General features: G+C 38.3%; 1 protein-coding gene across 1 annotated transcript in view; it reads right to left on the bottom strand.

Moving 5' to 3' along the window:
- Positions 1-7,652: 7,652 nt before the first annotated feature.
- The window catches only part of LOC135226469 (forkhead box protein N4-like), a 61,108-nt gene continuing 49,994 nt past the window's right edge, over positions 7,653-18,766 (bottom strand). Inside the window, exon 5 of the mRNA XM_064266072.1 lies at positions 7,653-9,939. Coding sequence (XP_064122142.1) covers positions 9,109-9,939 — 831 coding nt within the window. The 3' untranslated portion in view covers positions 7,653-9,108. The remainder of the gene's footprint in view (positions 9,940-18,766) is intronic.

Genomic DNA, 18,766 nt, shown 5'->3' with positions numbered 1-18,766 from the left:
GTGAGGGCGCTGTGGCGCTATCTGAAGAGAACTCGGCACCTCAGGCCTGAGTGTCGACGCCTCTTCTTTAGCACCGGGTTTACCAAGAAGCAGGTGTCCAAGAACACGTTCGTTCTGGCTTCGTGAGGTAAACAGGAGGGCGTACGCTGCGGATAGGAGTGACGACACCCGTACCCCTTGTTCGAGAGCCCACGAAGTCAGAGGTATTGGTCCAACCCTTGCGTTTTGCAAGAACTTCTCCTTGGCACAGGTGCTGAAGGCAGAGGTTTGGGCCAACCAGACCACCTTCACATCTTTCTATCTTCGGGATATCGCCCACAGGTCCTTGGATACCTTCTCCTTGGGACCCGTGGTGGCTGCTCAACAAGTTGTGTGGCTTACCCAGCACCCAGACGGACAGAACAGCATTGCATCCTTGTGTGACTGCATGAATGGACGAGTGAAAGAGAGTGTGACTGGCTTCTCTTCCTACTCTTTTCTCTCCTCTACCTGTGGGCAGAGGGCCGCAGTCGTCACTATGCTAGACAGGAGGCAGACGCAGGTAAGCTACACGACTGAGCTCCATCCTATCCCTTTCAGTAGGGATAGGAGTGGTTATCCACCACTCCCCTAACAAGGGGGGGAGTGGATGCCAACAAGAGACAAACCCATGACTTCATGTTTGGCTCTTAAAGTAGGAACTAGTTCTTGCTTGCTATTCATAAGAGGCACGCTTGCCTCCCTCTTATGAATTTGGTCCAGAGGTCTTACCACTGATCCTGCAGTCCATACCCCGATCAGCTGGACAGAGGCTAGGATCCCTCCCTCTGCTCTTACGACCAGGGAGGGAACCAAGGTTGGACGTACACCAGTCTGTTCATAAGACTCAGATTCCTCCCACCAATAAGTGAGTCTTCCTATTGTTAAAGGACCGATGGTTTGTATTACATATCGGAACAAATCACAATTTGTCGAAAATTGTATTTTTCATAACTATACAAACCTGAGGTCCTTTACACAGTTCCACCTCATGCCACCCCTCACTCTGTTTCCTGGGCCTAAAGCAAAGTGAGGCTTCACCTCCCAGTCTGCCGGGACACCCGACTATCGGACAAGCAGTTAACTATCGAACCTCCTTGTTCAAGCTTACAACCGGTTCCAGCTGCCGCTGATTACATTCCTATTGTTAAAGGACCTTAGGTTTGTATAGTTAGGAAAAATACAATTTTTGACAAATTGGGATTTTTCTAAAAACACAAAACAAAATGACAAATTTTTAAATTATTCATTTGTATTCTTCCTAAATATACAGACCTTAGTTCTTTGCACGAGGAAGATACTTCAGTGTAGCTGGAGAATGGCCATTTAACTTCAAAACAAGGTGATTAAGTATGTAGTTGACTACCAACTATGGGTAGGAGTCCCACCCATCCAGTCAGTACATATTCACTTTGCCTTTTGGCCCAGGGAGCAGAATGTTAGGTGGTTTGAGGTGGGCAGTAAATGTAAAGACCTCAAGTTTTAGTTAGGAAAACAAATTACTTAGAAAATTTATCATTTCTTCCTACGCAATTTACAAACAAACCATCAGTCTTTACATGAAGAAGACTTTCCTACTTCCTTAGTGAGAGATTTCTGAGTAAGCTTCTGAACTAAATGGTAGTTCACTCGCCTCATTTGGGGCTCCTTCCTGGTCATGTAAGATCAAAGGAAGGAGACCATGCCACTGTCATGTTGAACAAAAGTGTGAATAACTGTGCCTTCAACTGTCAGACTTCTGGACCTTTTGAATTAATGTGGTGGCAACATTGCTTCAAAAAAGGTTTGGATGAACCCAGTGTCAGACAATAAAACTAGAGATAACCAATGGGTCATTTTATCGTCAGCCCTTGCTCTCCTTGCTAGAGATGGGAGGACTTCATCTTATCAATCTATTTAAGATTATAGACAAGGTATTCAGCTGTGTAGGCTCACCTGTACGACCCGCCTGACCAGCACGTGACAGATGGCTACTCGTGTCTCTCTGTGAGAGAAAAAATAAAAGAGCAAAGGGAAGGAACCAGTCCCCTACTCACATTCACTCAGTGATTTATTGAAAAATATGTTCCACAGAAAAATTCATGAATAATTGAAGCAGTGAATACTGAATCGCGATATAGCGGAAGTTCACTGTTTACTCTCCTGAACTGGAAGGGGAGCAGTACTAACTAAAATATGTTAGCAAAGGAAAAGCCTAGACTGAGCATGGATAACTACAGACGAAGGACCTGGAGAAGGGGGAGCAATGACAGGTTGATAACCTGACCTAACTAGTTGCTTTTGCAATATATCTGTGAGGGTTGGTAGGTGTCCTGGTGGTTGTGCAGGAGCACTGTCAAGGACAAGCAGGGTTTTCAGGGATAAGTTACTGTTAGAGAGGTAATTCTTGATGGTAGGACCAATGACCAGGTTTACTCACTGTGCGAAGATATCCCTGGTGACCCACGCCTTTGGGCCTTATGATGCTGATAACCGGTTACCGGCGCCATAAGCACCTTTACAGTGCACCATAAGACACCTTATGACACCAATAACTGGAACTCAGCCCATTATGGCGCCATAAATCGCCGAGTTTATGGTGCTGGACAAGTGCCATAAAACCGGATCTCCAATAACTGGGGACTGCCTGTACTGTGCAGTTAGCCTTAACTGTAGGTAGGGCAATGGGGCATACAGTACAGTATTTCATTAATCTATACTCAAAGTTTTACCTGTGGAAAAGAAAGGGAGCGGCTACAGCTTCGAGGGCCAACCTTACCTTTGGCCAATTTTCATGTCCAAACCTACCGCTAGATGGCGGTGAGGTCAGACAAGAAAATCAGTGGAGGAACTCACAACCAGTGTGGTAACAATGGTTCTGACCTAACCAAATGAACCAACCTAACCTGACTTAGGGCACGAAGGGACTACTTACCTGTGCGGATGGATTTAGTTGTTGTGCAGCCCTGGAAATTGGCCCATGAAACGTGTGTATATACGAGACTGAAACCTAGTGATGCAATAAACATAGGTTATGTTAGTTATTGAAAATATTTCTGTAGGCTCCTGTTACGCACCTGTAACCCTTAGAATACTATGCCAGTCTTATTTGATTCACCTTAACCAATCTAGGGCCAAAATGTTTGGCCCTTACCTTTGACTACTGTCCATGGAAGCTTGCCTATTTCCCCAATCACTATAGGGTAAAATACACAATGGCTGGCCTCTACCGTAGTGCAACCACCTTCCTGAAAAAGATCTTTGAACATGTCCTGGGTAGATCTATATTACTATTCTGCGGCGGCCTATACTATGGCAGTTGCATTTTTCTATGCAGTTTTACCTCCTGAACAAGAATTTTAAGTAATATTTATTTGGACGACTGTAATTAACCCCCACCGGCCAGTACTAAACACGGCGAAATACATTGGATGCCCCAATCCCTAGTGGATGTCATATCTGCGGTTACGTTCCTTGCAGTCCGTGCGGAACTATTCTCTAGAATTACCATGTCCTGTAACCCAGGATAGACATTAATCAAGAGCCAGCGTCTGTTGAAGCTACACCTCGAGACCAGTACTTTCCTCTCGAAGTCAGTTTTTTTCCCAAGTCACAAATTAAGGCCAGAATTTCCGATTTTTGGGGAGGTGGTCACGCTAGGGAGAGGCCAGCCATTCTGTATTTTACCCTATTAGTCTTGCCTTTTATGACAACTGATTGACAAGTTGCTACTTTCAAACCTCTTTTACGCCCTGAACTGCTACCATTATTAGTCTTGGCTAGTGTTATTACTGGGAAGTTGTTCTTTTCAAAACTCTATAAGTCCTGAACTGGAAGTTGTCTGACATAGGAAGGATACACTGGGAATTCTTTGACATACCTAGGATAACTTATAGTATTCGATTCTGTTTAGTTTACCTGAATTCCTACTAAAATTCAATCTAGGCTACACCAGTAACCAGTCTTCCTTTATATAATGTATCTGACCTTGTTGCTCACAAGTTCACAACTCCTACCTAAAGTGAAGATTGTATTTATATTGCAGTGGAAAGTAATTTTAGACAAAAGTCAAATACTACTTGGTAACTGTTGCAGTGAGCTTACTGCTTAGTGCCGAGTTTATCTGCTTACCATTAGTAAGTTCTACAATAAAGGACACAAGATGTACCCACGAGACGCTCCCTCGTTATCCCACATAAAGTTTTATGATCCAGACCAAAATTAAAACAACGGAATCACAAAAAGACCCTGTGTCCGATGTAAGGGAAGTATCTAGGAAGCTCGAGATTCAAGAGAGTGAATTGCCTCTCGCCAGCTTCGGAGTCAGACCGCCAGGGTCGACGTTATCACGTCTCTGACCATCCCTTGGTTACATCACTAAACATCGAACAGGCCTCGCCTCTCGGTGGTCTCGATCTTGGAATGGTCTCTATCGATTCCTCCTCCTGCTTCAAAATACTATACAGATCGTAGAAGTCGGGTCATACTGTACACCTTGTTCGTGTTTTTCTATGATTTCATATATACCTCATAATCTAAAGTAATTGTACTTTTCTCCTCAGCACTGGTCTTGACACTCACTTTCTTAGGACACATTGTGAAAACTAAGAAATGTTCCAAATTACAAGGCCAAAGTTCGAAACCACAGCGAGAAATGCTACGAAAGGCTGTGGAAATGCTTGGTAAGGAAACCACGTTAACTGAACGAGTAAGACTGTACTAAGTGAGCTAGCTAGCTGGCAATGCCGGACACATTGGGATACGGCGAAATCTCCCAGGCTTGCTGGCTCGTAGCTCAAATTTCAGCCTGAAGAATAAAGGACCTCTAGAATTGAGAACTTCCACAACAAGACACATTTACGGCATATTGGCAATGCTGTCCAGCGAAGGAAAACGGGATCAGGAATCAACTGTGAATATGAAAGATCTTTATTAAAGTACAACTTATGAAAAAATTACAAACAAGAAACTATCCGGCAATGTTCCAAGTCATAACTTTTACTATTTAGTTAGGGAACATACACCACCACAAACCACTCTTAAAGCAGCTACCTACAGATGACCTAAAACATGTTGCATTGATTTTATCACTGGTATGAATATATAAGGCCTTATGAACAATACCTAACTTTCATGTGGCATTTGTAAAGAAGTTTAACAGAAAAGATTAGATAACTCAAAAGTTAGCCGAAGACCTCATTGGTCTGCAGTTCGTCATAGGATAAAATGGTTGATTGTTTTTTGTTTGTTTTGTTGTTTGTATAGTGATTTTATGTTGCATGGAACCTGTGGTTATTTAGCAATGGGACCAGCGGCTTTACGCGACTTCCGAACCACGTCGAGAGTGAACTTCTATCACCAGAAATACCAGAACCACTGATCTAAAGATGTTAGCTCTCTTAGGGATAGCCTGAAAGGTTAGTTCTTATGAAAGAAATATTAGTCAGATTTTAACTACTGAATTATAGCTTTTGCAATTCAATAAACTGGAAGTCTGACAAAATTACATTAGCTTGATTATTTTGTATGCTAACTGACATATATGGGCAGTACCTATTGCCACTATGGGACCTCTGATTTTCATCACCAGTCAATAGATTAATCTTAACCAGACGACAAAGTTAACATTCTCAGTTCTCTCATAGGGCTGACACAAAGTGTTAACGAATAATTTTCTAAAAAAAATTAATGACTGGATAAACTGGATTCTAACTATATGTATATATCCAAAATATTTACTTTCATAATTGGATGTATGTTGTTAGCTGCAAATGGTAAAACTAGATATATATACTATTGGATTTCAGTGGTTCTCCATCAAGAATCAGGTCACGATTGTTATTCATTATAAAATATTCATGGGTCAGATGACGAACCAATTTGGTAACAAAATACTATGTTGAGGTGAACTTAGTTTGCAACCACTCACCATGAGCAAGGAATATGAGTAATAAGCACGAGATTTGTTCACACGAATGCCTATTGAAAGACTAATTTCCTTTCATGATTTACTTTCTACAAAGATAAAAAGTTGTTCTCATCTTTTTGTGTTCTTTCTAAATGGCTTAATTTTTCATCCTACCCCTTATTTTTTTCAAACTAACAATGAATGAATCATGAGATTTAGGTTATAAAGCCAAACACTGAGGGACTCTCATTCACTTAATGGTTATGAACCATGAAATGGAGTTGGCATACAGCAAGAAAAGATATCCATAAACTAAATGAGATGTAATACAACAGGTTAAACCATAAGAAGTAATTACTTTTCCAATATCCTAGAACCTGACAAATAACTTATGAATATTACTCCAATTAATTAGTACCATTGTAGCTTTTAAATAACTCAAGTTTTCTGTTACCTAGGACACATATTTTCTAAAATGCTACAAGAACTCTACATAGGTCAAATCTAATGATAAGGTCTGATTTTTTCACTCGTAGTATTACAGAAGATTTGATGAACTGTAAACTAAAAAATTTTCACTACCATGGGCTTTTCAAGTCACAACAACTTGAGTATTTAATTTTCAAATCGGTATTCATCTACCATACGTTTATGTCAACAGACACACACCATCACGGGAACAAATTTGCCCATTTTAGTAAATGGTGATCCAGATTTCCAGCACTTACCTATCAATGCCATTAACTGGATTTTTTGGTGCAGATCCCCCAGTTAACAGCACCGTTAAGCAGGTTATTAGTCCTATTATCGCGGCATTCAGCTGGGAACGAAAGGCCCACTGTTAACTCAGGCCTGTACAGAGGGAGGTGTCCCCCAAAAAAATTTCTTTGTCCAAATTTTCTGTGACTATCCTTTCACTGAACTATACTTACAAAGTAATAAATAACAATCTTTTGTTTTTTTGGCAAGTATTTTTTTTTTATAAATTTTGTTCTTAAACATTAACATCATTCTTTAGTAGTAGGAAATACAAGAATGATAATAGGAATATGATATAGGCCACCATATTTGTAAATGATTTTATGTAAAATTCTGTTAAACAAAGTCAGTATACTTTGAATAACATCTAAAGGCCCATCCACAGGGTCGAGCTTTGCTCCACGAACTCTGCTTGATGTGATGTCGGAAGCGTAGAAACAGCGGATGACATTCTGACTTTTCCCGCTTCTGGTGCCACATCGAGCAAAGTTCCTTGGGCAAAGCTTGATTGTGTGGAAGGGGTTTAATCAGGTAGAAGGGCATTCACCCCATACCCAATTTTTTTTCTTAATGTACCTAAAATAACATTTTCAAGTATTTCATCTTGTATATACCTATGGAAGAAAAGGTCCAGTTTTGGGGAAATAACCCCCTCCCCCCCACCCAAAAAAACACTCTGGGTACGGGCCTGTAACTGGTCACTGCCTGTACCACTCTAGGGCTACATTAAGATGGGGCAGCCAGGTAGGACAAAGAATTTAACTGTAAGGTTAAGCCAGAAGGCTAAGGTCTCCCCCATCCACCAGGTTACAATGTACATCCATTTATGGGGGCAGGAGTTGCTGGCCAGGTAGGATACAACTCCCTGGATAAGTTAGGGTGTATCCACATTAAAGTATATAAAACAATTCCAACATTGCATACTTCTTCACTTATTTACAAAACCAAAATTTTACCATTACTGCTGAAGGTTAACATGAAAAGCTAATAACTTGTCACTTTTATTTATAAAAATATGTAATCAACTTTATCACCAATTACAAAATGCATTCAAAAACCACATACAATTCTCCAGTTAGCAAATACAAAAAGCTTGCTTAAAATAATTCTGAAAACTCTCACAATGAATTACATAAAATCCAACATTTATACAAAAAAAATGTTATATACGGTTTAAACATAACTTACAACAATGAGATCTCAATATACCCGATACATATCATCAGTGAAAAAAAAATACATCTGTACACAAACATATACATATTTTCAACATTACATAATATTAGCACAACGGAATTCTGCCTGTTACTAAACCTTTAAAAAAAATGAAAATAAAAAAAGGGGGGACTATTAATGCCGTTTCTATTTTTATTTACATAAAAAAAGAGAAGGATATCACAAAATATATACAAGTTTTAATTACCTTACTTGTACTATCATGTTCAACATCACAGAATAAATGGCAACTCATTTGAAGGATCAATACATTAAAAGAAAACAAAAAAGCATATCATCTATGGATGAGACAATAAGTCAAGTTCAAAGCAAGTTCTATTCACGGACATTCGTGAAGAACCCTATAACCTGGTCAAAACTCAGTATTGCAATACTTTAGCAGGCACCATCAATAGTATTACATAGTAAAACATTTTTTTGAAAAACCATGTAAAATTAACTATGATAAAGGAATTTTAACTCTTAACATAATAACAAAATGCATACAAAAAACCAATATTCCCAATACGTATTTTTTGTCAAACCTCTAATCTAAATCTAAACCTGTGATTTCTCTTAAATTCAAGCTCTTAAAACATGGCAAAAATTTTATGGTAATTAATGACTGATGATTGGTCCATAACACATTTCCATACAGAAGTTAAAATAGGTCTGGAACATTCATCATATAACGCAACTCGCTTGTACTGTACATATATGTCGCATTTTACCGATATACCTAAACACATTCCATCTGGATTGCCAAAAAGAAAAACAGAGAATTTAACTTTTTAGAGTATGTGTGAGTCGATGTGGTACGTCTTTACTTTTCCAATCATATGCAAAGGGAAAAATCACAAAAGAAAAAAAGACAAACTGTAAAGAACTGCAAAACTGCATCCCATTACAGTATATTGAAGATTTGCAAACTGCGCACCTCAAATTTTTAAACTTTTAACCCCTCCCAATTCTTTATCCATCCTGTAACACAATTTTGTGTTAAAAAATAAATATTGTACCTATAAACATGGAATTGACATACATTCGGTAGCCTGGAAAATTCAAGATTGCAATCTATGTCACGATTGTGAAATTCTTTTTAGTACTCCTTACAAACATCATGGCATATGACATAATTTAATGAATGCACATATTTCTTCATTGCAATAGCAAAGAAACATCTCATTCTACAGCTTACTTATATAGACAAACCTTGACTGGCTAACTCATTACTCAAGAACAATTACTTCAGGCGCATCAGTGGCTGCTGTGGCATTGTGCTTTTCCTGATTAGCAATATCACGTAAATTTTGGATAGAGATATTGGTGTTTGAAAGAGAAACCTCCCCTGTGACAAGGAAAGGAGAGAGTGAATGAGTGTCTTCTTTTGGCCTAATAGTTAATTTTTGAATGCTGGCAGCTGCTGTAGAGCTGTCTTCATCATCATTTTCATCATCACTACTTGAATACTCAATTCGCAAGCTTCCTTTCATGAGGTGGCTGAGAAACTGCGGACATTCCATGGAACTTTTGATATCATCTGCATATTTTGAATGATACTTTTGTAAATCTTGTTCTAATTTTGAAGAGTACTTTTTATCAACTGTCCATAAATGACACCTTCGATCACCTAACCTTGGAACTACTAATTTTATAAAGCACTTATTCATGCTGAGGCAATGCCTTATGGCATTCTGCCAGTGTGAAGGACCTGTGCGAAAGAAGGGGAAAAAACATTGGATAAATTTATAGATTTCCTGAACCTGTAACGTTCCCTCCTTACTGTTTTTCAAAGCCAAAGCAGTGATGCAAGAATATGGGTATGGCGGTCTTGGAAACTCTTTCCTTTCCAGTGACTGACCATCAGCCTTAAGCTTATCGATGGAACGTACTCTCGCTGCACCGCTATGCTGCTTGTTAGTAGCAGGTGGTTTGGGGACTGAGGTAGGTGAGCTTAACTCTTCAGAGATCGACCTCAGTGATGTATGCTTGTCCAAGGCAGTGGTTTTCAAGGGTCTTAAGGGAGCTAAAGTAGGTTGCGTTGAGGTCTGGGGTGATGACTGGGAAGATACCATGTTTCATTAGTATGAAGGATAATAATATATATTCTAAGTAAATCTTTAACAGAATAAAGAAGTTCATAACAAAGCATCATAAAAGAATTTTGCGATACAGTGAAATCAGATTCAACTGAGTTGCCATTTAAAAAAGTATCAACCATGATTATCTAGTTAATCATGTTTTCTTTTTTAATCTGGAGGATGATCCGATGAACACATTTCCTATACTACAACACACTCACTCATCAAAATCTTGAATCTCGCAATGACAGTACTTATTGTTTTTTAATTAATAATATGAGACCCTGAACTGCAATATTTTTACGAAGGTAATATAAATTTTAAACACTTTGTAATTTCTTAAAAACAGCTATAAAGCTGAATACAATGCAACTTATATCTTTATGGCTGACTCAATTTGAAGTACATGCTAACTACATTTATATGAAAAAAAAATGGATTAAGTCTTAATGCACTACTGTGCAATATAAAAAAGAAAGCAAGTATTCCTATCTCAGCAGCACTAAACCCAACTGCAACTGCACCTCCTTAGCATGCAAATAAATTTCATCTGAAACCCTACACCATCAAAGGGAAGTGTGCAAACAAAAATGATACTACACAAATGTGGAGCAAGTTGAAGGGGAAAAAATGCATTTCAACTGGATAACTTCCCACCTTGGGTACAATGCTATCATAAACCTGAATGGTAACGCACTTTTAACATATCACTACATAATTGAGAAGTTGTGGTTGAAAGTGTGGGATGCAGTCTTGAGAAGTATATTTACAAACTTATAAGTTGCAAAGCATGCACTGGGTACAACATATCAAATTACGTACTTTAGGTCACTGGGTACAAGACACCAGATTTTGTAGTATGGCACTGAAAAACGGTTACCTTGCGGGCCACACCAACGACTATACATGAACTGCCCTGATGAGTAACGAGTTTCCAGAGAATAAATTTTATTGTAAAGGAAAACTGGAATGTCAGTCTCTGAGGTCAAAATTTCAACAGACGACAAAAGGCAAATTAAAATCTAATACAGTCATACTCCTACATATGAAATCCCTACGTAACGAAAAATCCAGGTTGCGAAAGGGTGTACTGTAAAGTCCGAGATTCACCTGGGCCGCCAAGAACAATCTTAAACCTCGTGCGCCGCTAACTCTGTACTCTCTCCACCATCCTCCCACTCTCCCATTGGTTCCTGATGCTAGTTACTGCCGTAAGATCCTGCTCTCCTATTGGTCAGCATCTATCCTGTCACGCATCTACATAAGGGAGGGAGTTCCTCAACCATTTTGTTTTGGCAGCATTATCGTACACACGTGGAATTCGTTCGTTACGTAGATTACGTTCGTTAACGTAAATTCGTGTTAGTGATTTCACTTTCATTGAACTGTAAGTTACTTTATCGTGTTGTGTGTGAACTCAATTACTTACATTATTAGCCATGGGTCCCAAGAATGTTGCTGAAGTTCACGGAAAGAAGAGGAGGCTTTCTATGAAGATGACGATGGAGATAATCAAGAAGTGTTAATGTTTTCTGCCATTTGTTAATGTGTTTCATAAAGTTAAGTGTTAATGTTTTCTGCCATCTTTTAATGTGTTGCATGAAGTTAAGCGTTTATATTTTCTGCCATTTGTCCTCCTCCTCTGTCGCCACTTTCGGACATCGCCTCACTCGAAAGGTAAGGTTCCACATTTTACTACATACACGTACAGTATTTCTTGTACCCTGTACACTAATACACTTTATTTACAGGTACAGTAATGGTTAGGTTAGGTACTGAATGGTCCAAATTGGTTGTATTTCATTGTTTATTGGCCAATTTAGCTTTATTTTAAAATTTACTGTGGTGTTTTTGTAGGGCTTGGAATGAATTACTATGAGATTCAGGGCCTCTGTAACACGGTTTTTTCGCAATAACTTTTTATCTATGTATTTCATAAATATAACTTATTCAGAATACATATTATATCTACACATAAATTTTGACTGTATTCTGCATTACGTAGGTTGAATAAATTTGGTACTTATAATGTAAAAGTGACTTTTTTTTAAGATGGGCCAACTTACTCAAGAGATAAGGTTTCGAACGCACTCGTTACGTAACTTATGACAGCATTTCTTCCCTCTTTCTCGATGGATGATTGGCTATACATAACGAAGACTAAACCTCTGGCAACAATGACATACAAATTTAAATACAAGCAAAGCAGTACACCTTTATGAACTCTGGAGCCTCTCCACTGATAATTGTCATAATGAACAAACCAACAAAATATGTTAATAAATACAAAAACACTTCGATTATTAGTCTAACTCCCAAAATAGGTTTCCTAAGAAATTATAGTACTTTATATGTCACAATCAGATTGACAAGATGTAGGGAATAGTTGGTAATTTTCAAAAACATAGTAGACAAGCTTGATTTGATAACTGCTATATCCAATGTCAAGCAATTTTTATTTATTGGCTATCTACCTATTTACTGAAAAAAAATAGCCGGTACCATATATTGGCTTTAAACCTTCACCAATAATTATCGTCAGAATGATGACTTCATGAGGCTCCACCCACTTTCGCCTCGTTATAATTCAGGAGAACACTGAAGGCTACCATGGGCATTGTTGGATTAGAAAATTTAACTTCTGGCTATAAAAACTAATTTTTCGAGTAGTTGTAAGAAGTGCTAAATGATCCTCAAGGATCCCAGCAGTTGGCCTAAACGTTTAATTCATGTATATTACTGCTATACTGTTGCGGCACTACTGCTACAGTAGTATTACTATGCTAGCACTGATACCCCATCCACATCTATGTATTGTTCCACCATTCATATAGTCTTTGGGTTTCAGAGCCGATGGAGTTTCGGTCTGGTGGATGGGTGGGGCAACATTTCGTCAAAAGGTGTTTACCTTGCTTACGTAATGAATGTTTTTCGACTCTTGGCTCGTAATCATTGGCCATGGCGTTGGCTGGATCATTTTTACTCTATAAAAATTAAAACTATTGGGTTTAGGTTATTGATAATGCTGACAAAATTTGCGTGTGGCTGTAAAATATACATGTCAACTTTCAGCTACATCCGATGCTTAGACAAGGAGCAGTCCAAAAAACCGTGTTACAGAGACCCTGAATCTCATAGTATGCAATTTACATGTAAAACGTAGTTCAGGGCACATGAAAATAATTCTTGCTATACCCTGAATTTCTTGTTTTGGGCACACACACTTGCTGTAATAAAGAGAACACTGATGGGATACACTAGTTCAAGTCTATTTTTCCCACTTAGTGAAAAGGAGAAAAAGTAAGGAAAGAACGGGGATCAAACATTTGAAATTTAAATTATGTGAATTTGATTAAAGTCCAAATAAAAACCATCCACAGTTTCAATGTTTTCAAACATAACAGAATAATATTGTGCATGAGAATAAAATCTGATCACAATTTTCCCATTTCTACAACAAAACAGGCTACATTTAAGAAGGTCCTTTGGGTTAATGTGACGCATACTATTCCCATGATTGGTTTACTGTTCCTGTAATTAAATGCATTCCTGCCAAGAAAGGCATCTATTAGCAAAACCAACTCTGTTATATCCAAAGGTAGATAATCTTTGAGTAATAGCACCTACGGAGGTTTAGCACAAATATTTCACTCCCTATCTTTGTTCTCAGATTTCTTTCACTGATAACTCAACCTAATTGACACAAAACAAGAATGGCAAGTTTAAGACCTCACTTCTGAATGGTGATATTTCCAAAATATTACCCTACGAAGCTACTGCCACAACCAGTGTTTTCACACAAAATCAGACCAAGGCAGAAGACTCAACTTCAAAACAGCAGAAACCATATTACCAGAAATCTTCTCTCAGATAAAAAAAAGTTCATTATCAAGTTTATTTTCTGCTGTGTACACAGAATTAATGGGAAAATAAATTTGGCTTTTCCTTCATTATATGATATTGCAGCAAAGCCCACACCAGAGAAAGATTTGTATCTGTATACTGGATACTGGGTAATGGAGACCACCTTTATTGTTTGTTTGTATGGTGTTTTTACGTTGCATGGAAGCAGTGGTTATTCAGCAACAGGATCAATGGCTTTATGACTTCCAAACCACGTCGAGAGTGAACTTCTAACACCAGAAATACACATCTTTCACCCCTCAATAGAATGTCTGAGAATCAAACTCGTGGCAGGCCAATGCCACTGAAGCGCTCAATGGGGACACTTATGTCATGTATTCCAGTATGCTGCTTATCAGATTTAGGGGGAATATGCAAGTTTTGGATAGATAGTACAAATGTGCATAAGCACATACTTTATGCATTACTCGAGGTGGAAATTCTAGCAATGAAGTATATCTCCATTTATCAACTAACAAATTCTTTAAGGTCAATGAATACTGGTAGAAAACTGTTTTAAAAAATGTCGGATTGAAAAGCTCATTAATTGGTGAATCAGTTATCAGTTGCCTTAATCTGCTACCTATGTTGAATTATTTCATGTACATCATTTACCACACATGCATAAATTCACTAAATACACTTACCATTGTGCTATGACAATATTCCTTGCTAACTGATATGCTGACAAAAAGCTTCAACATACACATTCTTGATACTGCCTGACCTGTCAGTACTTTATCTCTGCAGAGTACAGTACATACTCCTATTTACCAGTATTGGCTAAGGTGGTATCTGCTAGTTTTTTCTTTGTTACTTGATATAGGCCTTACAATTTTCTACAGAAATGTTCTACTTCTTCCAAGGATTGATACCATTGGTGTTCTACAGCCCAGGGAATAATTATTGCTTTATTCCATTTAAACCTGAAAATTTAGGGAATCCTATGTGACACCAATATTCCATCACCTTCACTACCTTGCCTTTTAACATCTACATTACCACTCCAAGCTCTGCACAGTCTTTTGTTTTTTGTAACTTTCTTCCACCCTGGAAACTTTTCTATAACTGTCTTATGAATCCACAGTTAACAACAGTCATTTGCATACATTGGATCATAGATTCCACCTTTTCTTGCACTTCTATGAAAAATAATAAATGTTTAGTGCTGCAACTTGATTGACAACACTGTCTTCACTCCATACTTAGCATTCCGACTCATGAAAATCACTTATACAATCAAGATTCATAGTCTCTTTCAATTGCTTGCTTGTTAATCTATAAAAAGCCTTCTCAAGATTCAAAAGCATATGATAGCAAAGCTTTATAAAAAGAACAAACCTAGACATTTAATCAATAAAGCCTTCACAACCATCCCAATAAACAAATTGAACTAATGACGAATCAAATTCACAAACTAAAAATACTGTAATAAAGTTTCTGACAAGTGAATATAAAACCCTAAATACTCATGGTCAGAATGTGAGAGAGAGAAAAACCAAATAAAGAGAGTGTTTAGGTGTAAGAGACAAAGCTCCTCGATTGAAGGTGCAAAACTAGCCTTTAAAATACTTTAAAAGTTACCTATATCTAAAGATCAAATCTGACCAGAATATTGGCATCAGTAAAAGCAACATTTATATTTCATTTGAAAACGTCATCCAATGAAGCATTTAGTTCCTATTCAAGTAAAGTTCCCAATAATCTTAATACACTGCCACTCTTGATATAAACTCTAGACGTATACAACACACTAAACGATGCTAGAAGCAGTGGTTAAAAAACAAATTCTGGATATTTTCTATAACAGCAAAAGCATGAAACTGATAATAACTTTTTTACACATATCTGCCATAAAGTTAATTAAATGTGCAAACACTTACGCCACTGACCAAGCTCAAATTATCAGCTGAAACATGTGCAAACTTGTAAAATATGAGTCACAATGAAGCTTAGTGATGAAAAGTAAATGAAAATTGCATAGGTAAAGGTGGAATCTTACTTTGGTAACAATTTTCATACAGAGTGAGCAATCAAGTGAGTAATGCAGTGGATCATCCCAAGCTTGTAAAACCTGATTTTCAACCTAATTGTTATTCAACTTACATACGTTAGTTGGCTCAATCGATGAGGTAGCTGCATCGGTCAAGCCTGAGTTCCTAGAGTTTGCAAAGAAGAAATATCTTTCTGAAAAATGCTTTTAACCAGAGTAATTATTTATTCTGAGGATTGTCTGTGCATGCCCTACACCTGCAAGTAACAAAAAATACAACCACTAAAGTAACTATTATCAATTTTCTTGCATATACCAACCAAACAAGTCAAAACGCAAAGCACTTTTAGTTACCATTACAAGTACCCCTAAAAAGTGAAGGAAATTTCAAGAGATAGTTGCATAATTTCCAACATACATAAAACCATGTCTGATTAAAAAGCATAATGACTACCTGCAACCAAAATAATTTACTGAATGCATTCTACATCCAAGCCCTGCAGCAATAGAAAGATTACTTAAAAATATATAAATTATTGTTTCATTTCAATAACCATTCTGAATTTCCAACATAAAAAAATATATATTTTTATGTGGTGACACCACTAAAAATGAAGCATTTCCCAATCTAAGGGAACATGTAAGTTACCAGTGACCTAGGCTGACTAGTCTGGGCACCCGTACAAACCTGAGTTCTTAACATTAGGATAATTCTTCTGATGCCAGCTGGAAATCCATTAAAATTATAAAAAACTGTAAATGGAAGGCATCTGTGTCATCTGGCATCCGATATGTAGTTGAGGTGGAAGCAAGTCAGAAACCACGCTTGACCCTAGTGAGGCATTAGTCTTTCTTCCATAAGAGGGGAGGCTAGAGGTGGGCAGTCAATGTTAAGACCTCAGGTTTGTTAGCTATGCAAAATACAAATTAAGTAATAATACGTCATTTGTTCACAAAAGGAACAAATCTTCAGAACAAACCTTCAATCTTAACATTAGGATAGACTCACACTTGGAGGGAGGTATGAGAATCCTGAACCAAATGGGTTCAGCACACTTGATCATTCTTCTTAGAAATGAGGATTCTAAAGGAGAGGAACCAACTCTTTGAGATGTTAGATATGTGGATATCTACCACCCAGTCACTGGGTTTAAATACTACAATGAAACATGTCCAGATTCATTGCATATCCGGAAGTCAAAAAGAACTAGTATATCTATTCAAGCAATAAACCATGTTAGCCACAAGAAACAGGTTTGTCACCACTCTTCACTGCCCTTGCAGAAGAGAGGAGTTGAAGCTACTGAGAAGATTTGTATGTTGTATGGAACATAAAAAGTGCTGTAACAGTATGGCTGCAATGCTCACCTGCATCAAGCTAGTTCCAGCTTATGATGTGTTTATTCTTCAAACTGCCAGTAGGTATTGAAGAAAGGGAAAAAAGTAAAGAAAAGAGACCAGTCGTCTGGCTCATTCCCTCCTCCATACTATCATCTTAGGCAATATACAAACTGTCTCGGCAGGGGTACTGGATGAGCTACACTTGTTGATCAGCCACAATAGGACCAAAGAAAAAAATCAAAGGACCTGTGGGGAACATCCTTCAGGTAGAAGAAAGTGAAAGTGGCTTGATGCAGTCAGGAGTCAGCATTCAAAATTCTATGAACAGATAAGCTCTTAAATGCCAGAAGCATATGACATCAGAGGAACTTATTCCTCTGATGTCATGTGCTTCTGCATGCACAGCATTGGCAACAGATCTTGACGATGAGGAGCAGGCTTGCCTAATCACCTCAAGTAGTTAAACGAAAGGGTATTCTAGGACACCTCTTTCTTGGCCTGGCTCATGTCAACAAAAAGTATATGATACCTATGCTCTATGTGACAAGTTGTTTAGATAGCAACGCAGTGCTCTGACAGGGCAACAGTCACTCTTGAAGGTTGCTGATATCATACTCCATAATGAAAGGAATGGAAAAGGTGGCAAATCTGTCATCATGAACCCAGGGAATTTGGGCCTTAGTCATGAATTTCGGGACAAATTCAAAAGCTGCTGACCCCAACCCCTTGCGTGTTCACGTCATAATCCTGACCACAGAGCTCTTCAACTCTTCCAAGAAAGCCAAGGTCAGAAGGAAAACTGTTTCCAAAGTCAGTTAGTTCCCTTCATGACAATCGATGGACGGGCTCGAATGGAGCTTGAGTGAGACTACTCTGTACCTGAGTAAGGTCCCAAGTAGGAGGTTTGAGTTTCTTAGGTGAACAAGACTGATCAAAGCTCTTGAACCACATACAAAATTCCCAAGGTGAAGTGTGTCCACATCTTTCAGATGAAGAACTAACCATCAGGCAGCCCTGTAGCCCTGACAGCATTAAGAATTAAGAATTTCTTCTGTTCTGAGAAAGTTCCTGAAGACCATTATCTAAACACAAATTCTTGAATGGAGAGAAATCTCTGATAATACCAATCACAGCAGACGGCTCATTTTGTGCATGGCTGACGAAGATCTTCTGAAGTAGCCAAGACCAACAGGAAAACTTTTTTTTAAGAGTCAAAATCCTGTCTGACGATCGATGTAGTGGCTCGCATGGAGCTCGAGTGAGACTACTCAGGACCAGAGTAAGATCCCACATTGGAGGTTAGAGTTCTCTTGTGAATACTTGAAGAGCTGTAGCCAAACTGTAGCAAAGGACCTTGAACTGGAACACTTGCTCTCCAAGGCTGAAGCGAAGGAATCTCCTGGACAAAAGGTGAACTGGAATCTGGAAGTGAGCATCCTTCAAGTCTAATAACAGCATACAGTTGTTCTCCCTTACAGCTGCCAAAACCATCTGGGCCATCTTCATCCATAGCCTTTGGAACCAGGAAAACCTCACCGTAAAACCCCGGTGAATGATGATGTACTTCCT

The sequence above is a fragment of the Macrobrachium nipponense genome, chromosome 14, assembly GCF_015104395.2.
Source record: "Macrobrachium nipponense isolate FS-2020 chromosome 14, ASM1510439v2, whole genome shotgun sequence".
NCBI lineage: Eukaryota > Metazoa > Arthropoda > Malacostraca > Decapoda > Palaemonidae > Macrobrachium > Macrobrachium nipponense.
This window is presented reverse-complemented; position numbering and strand designations above follow the sequence as displayed.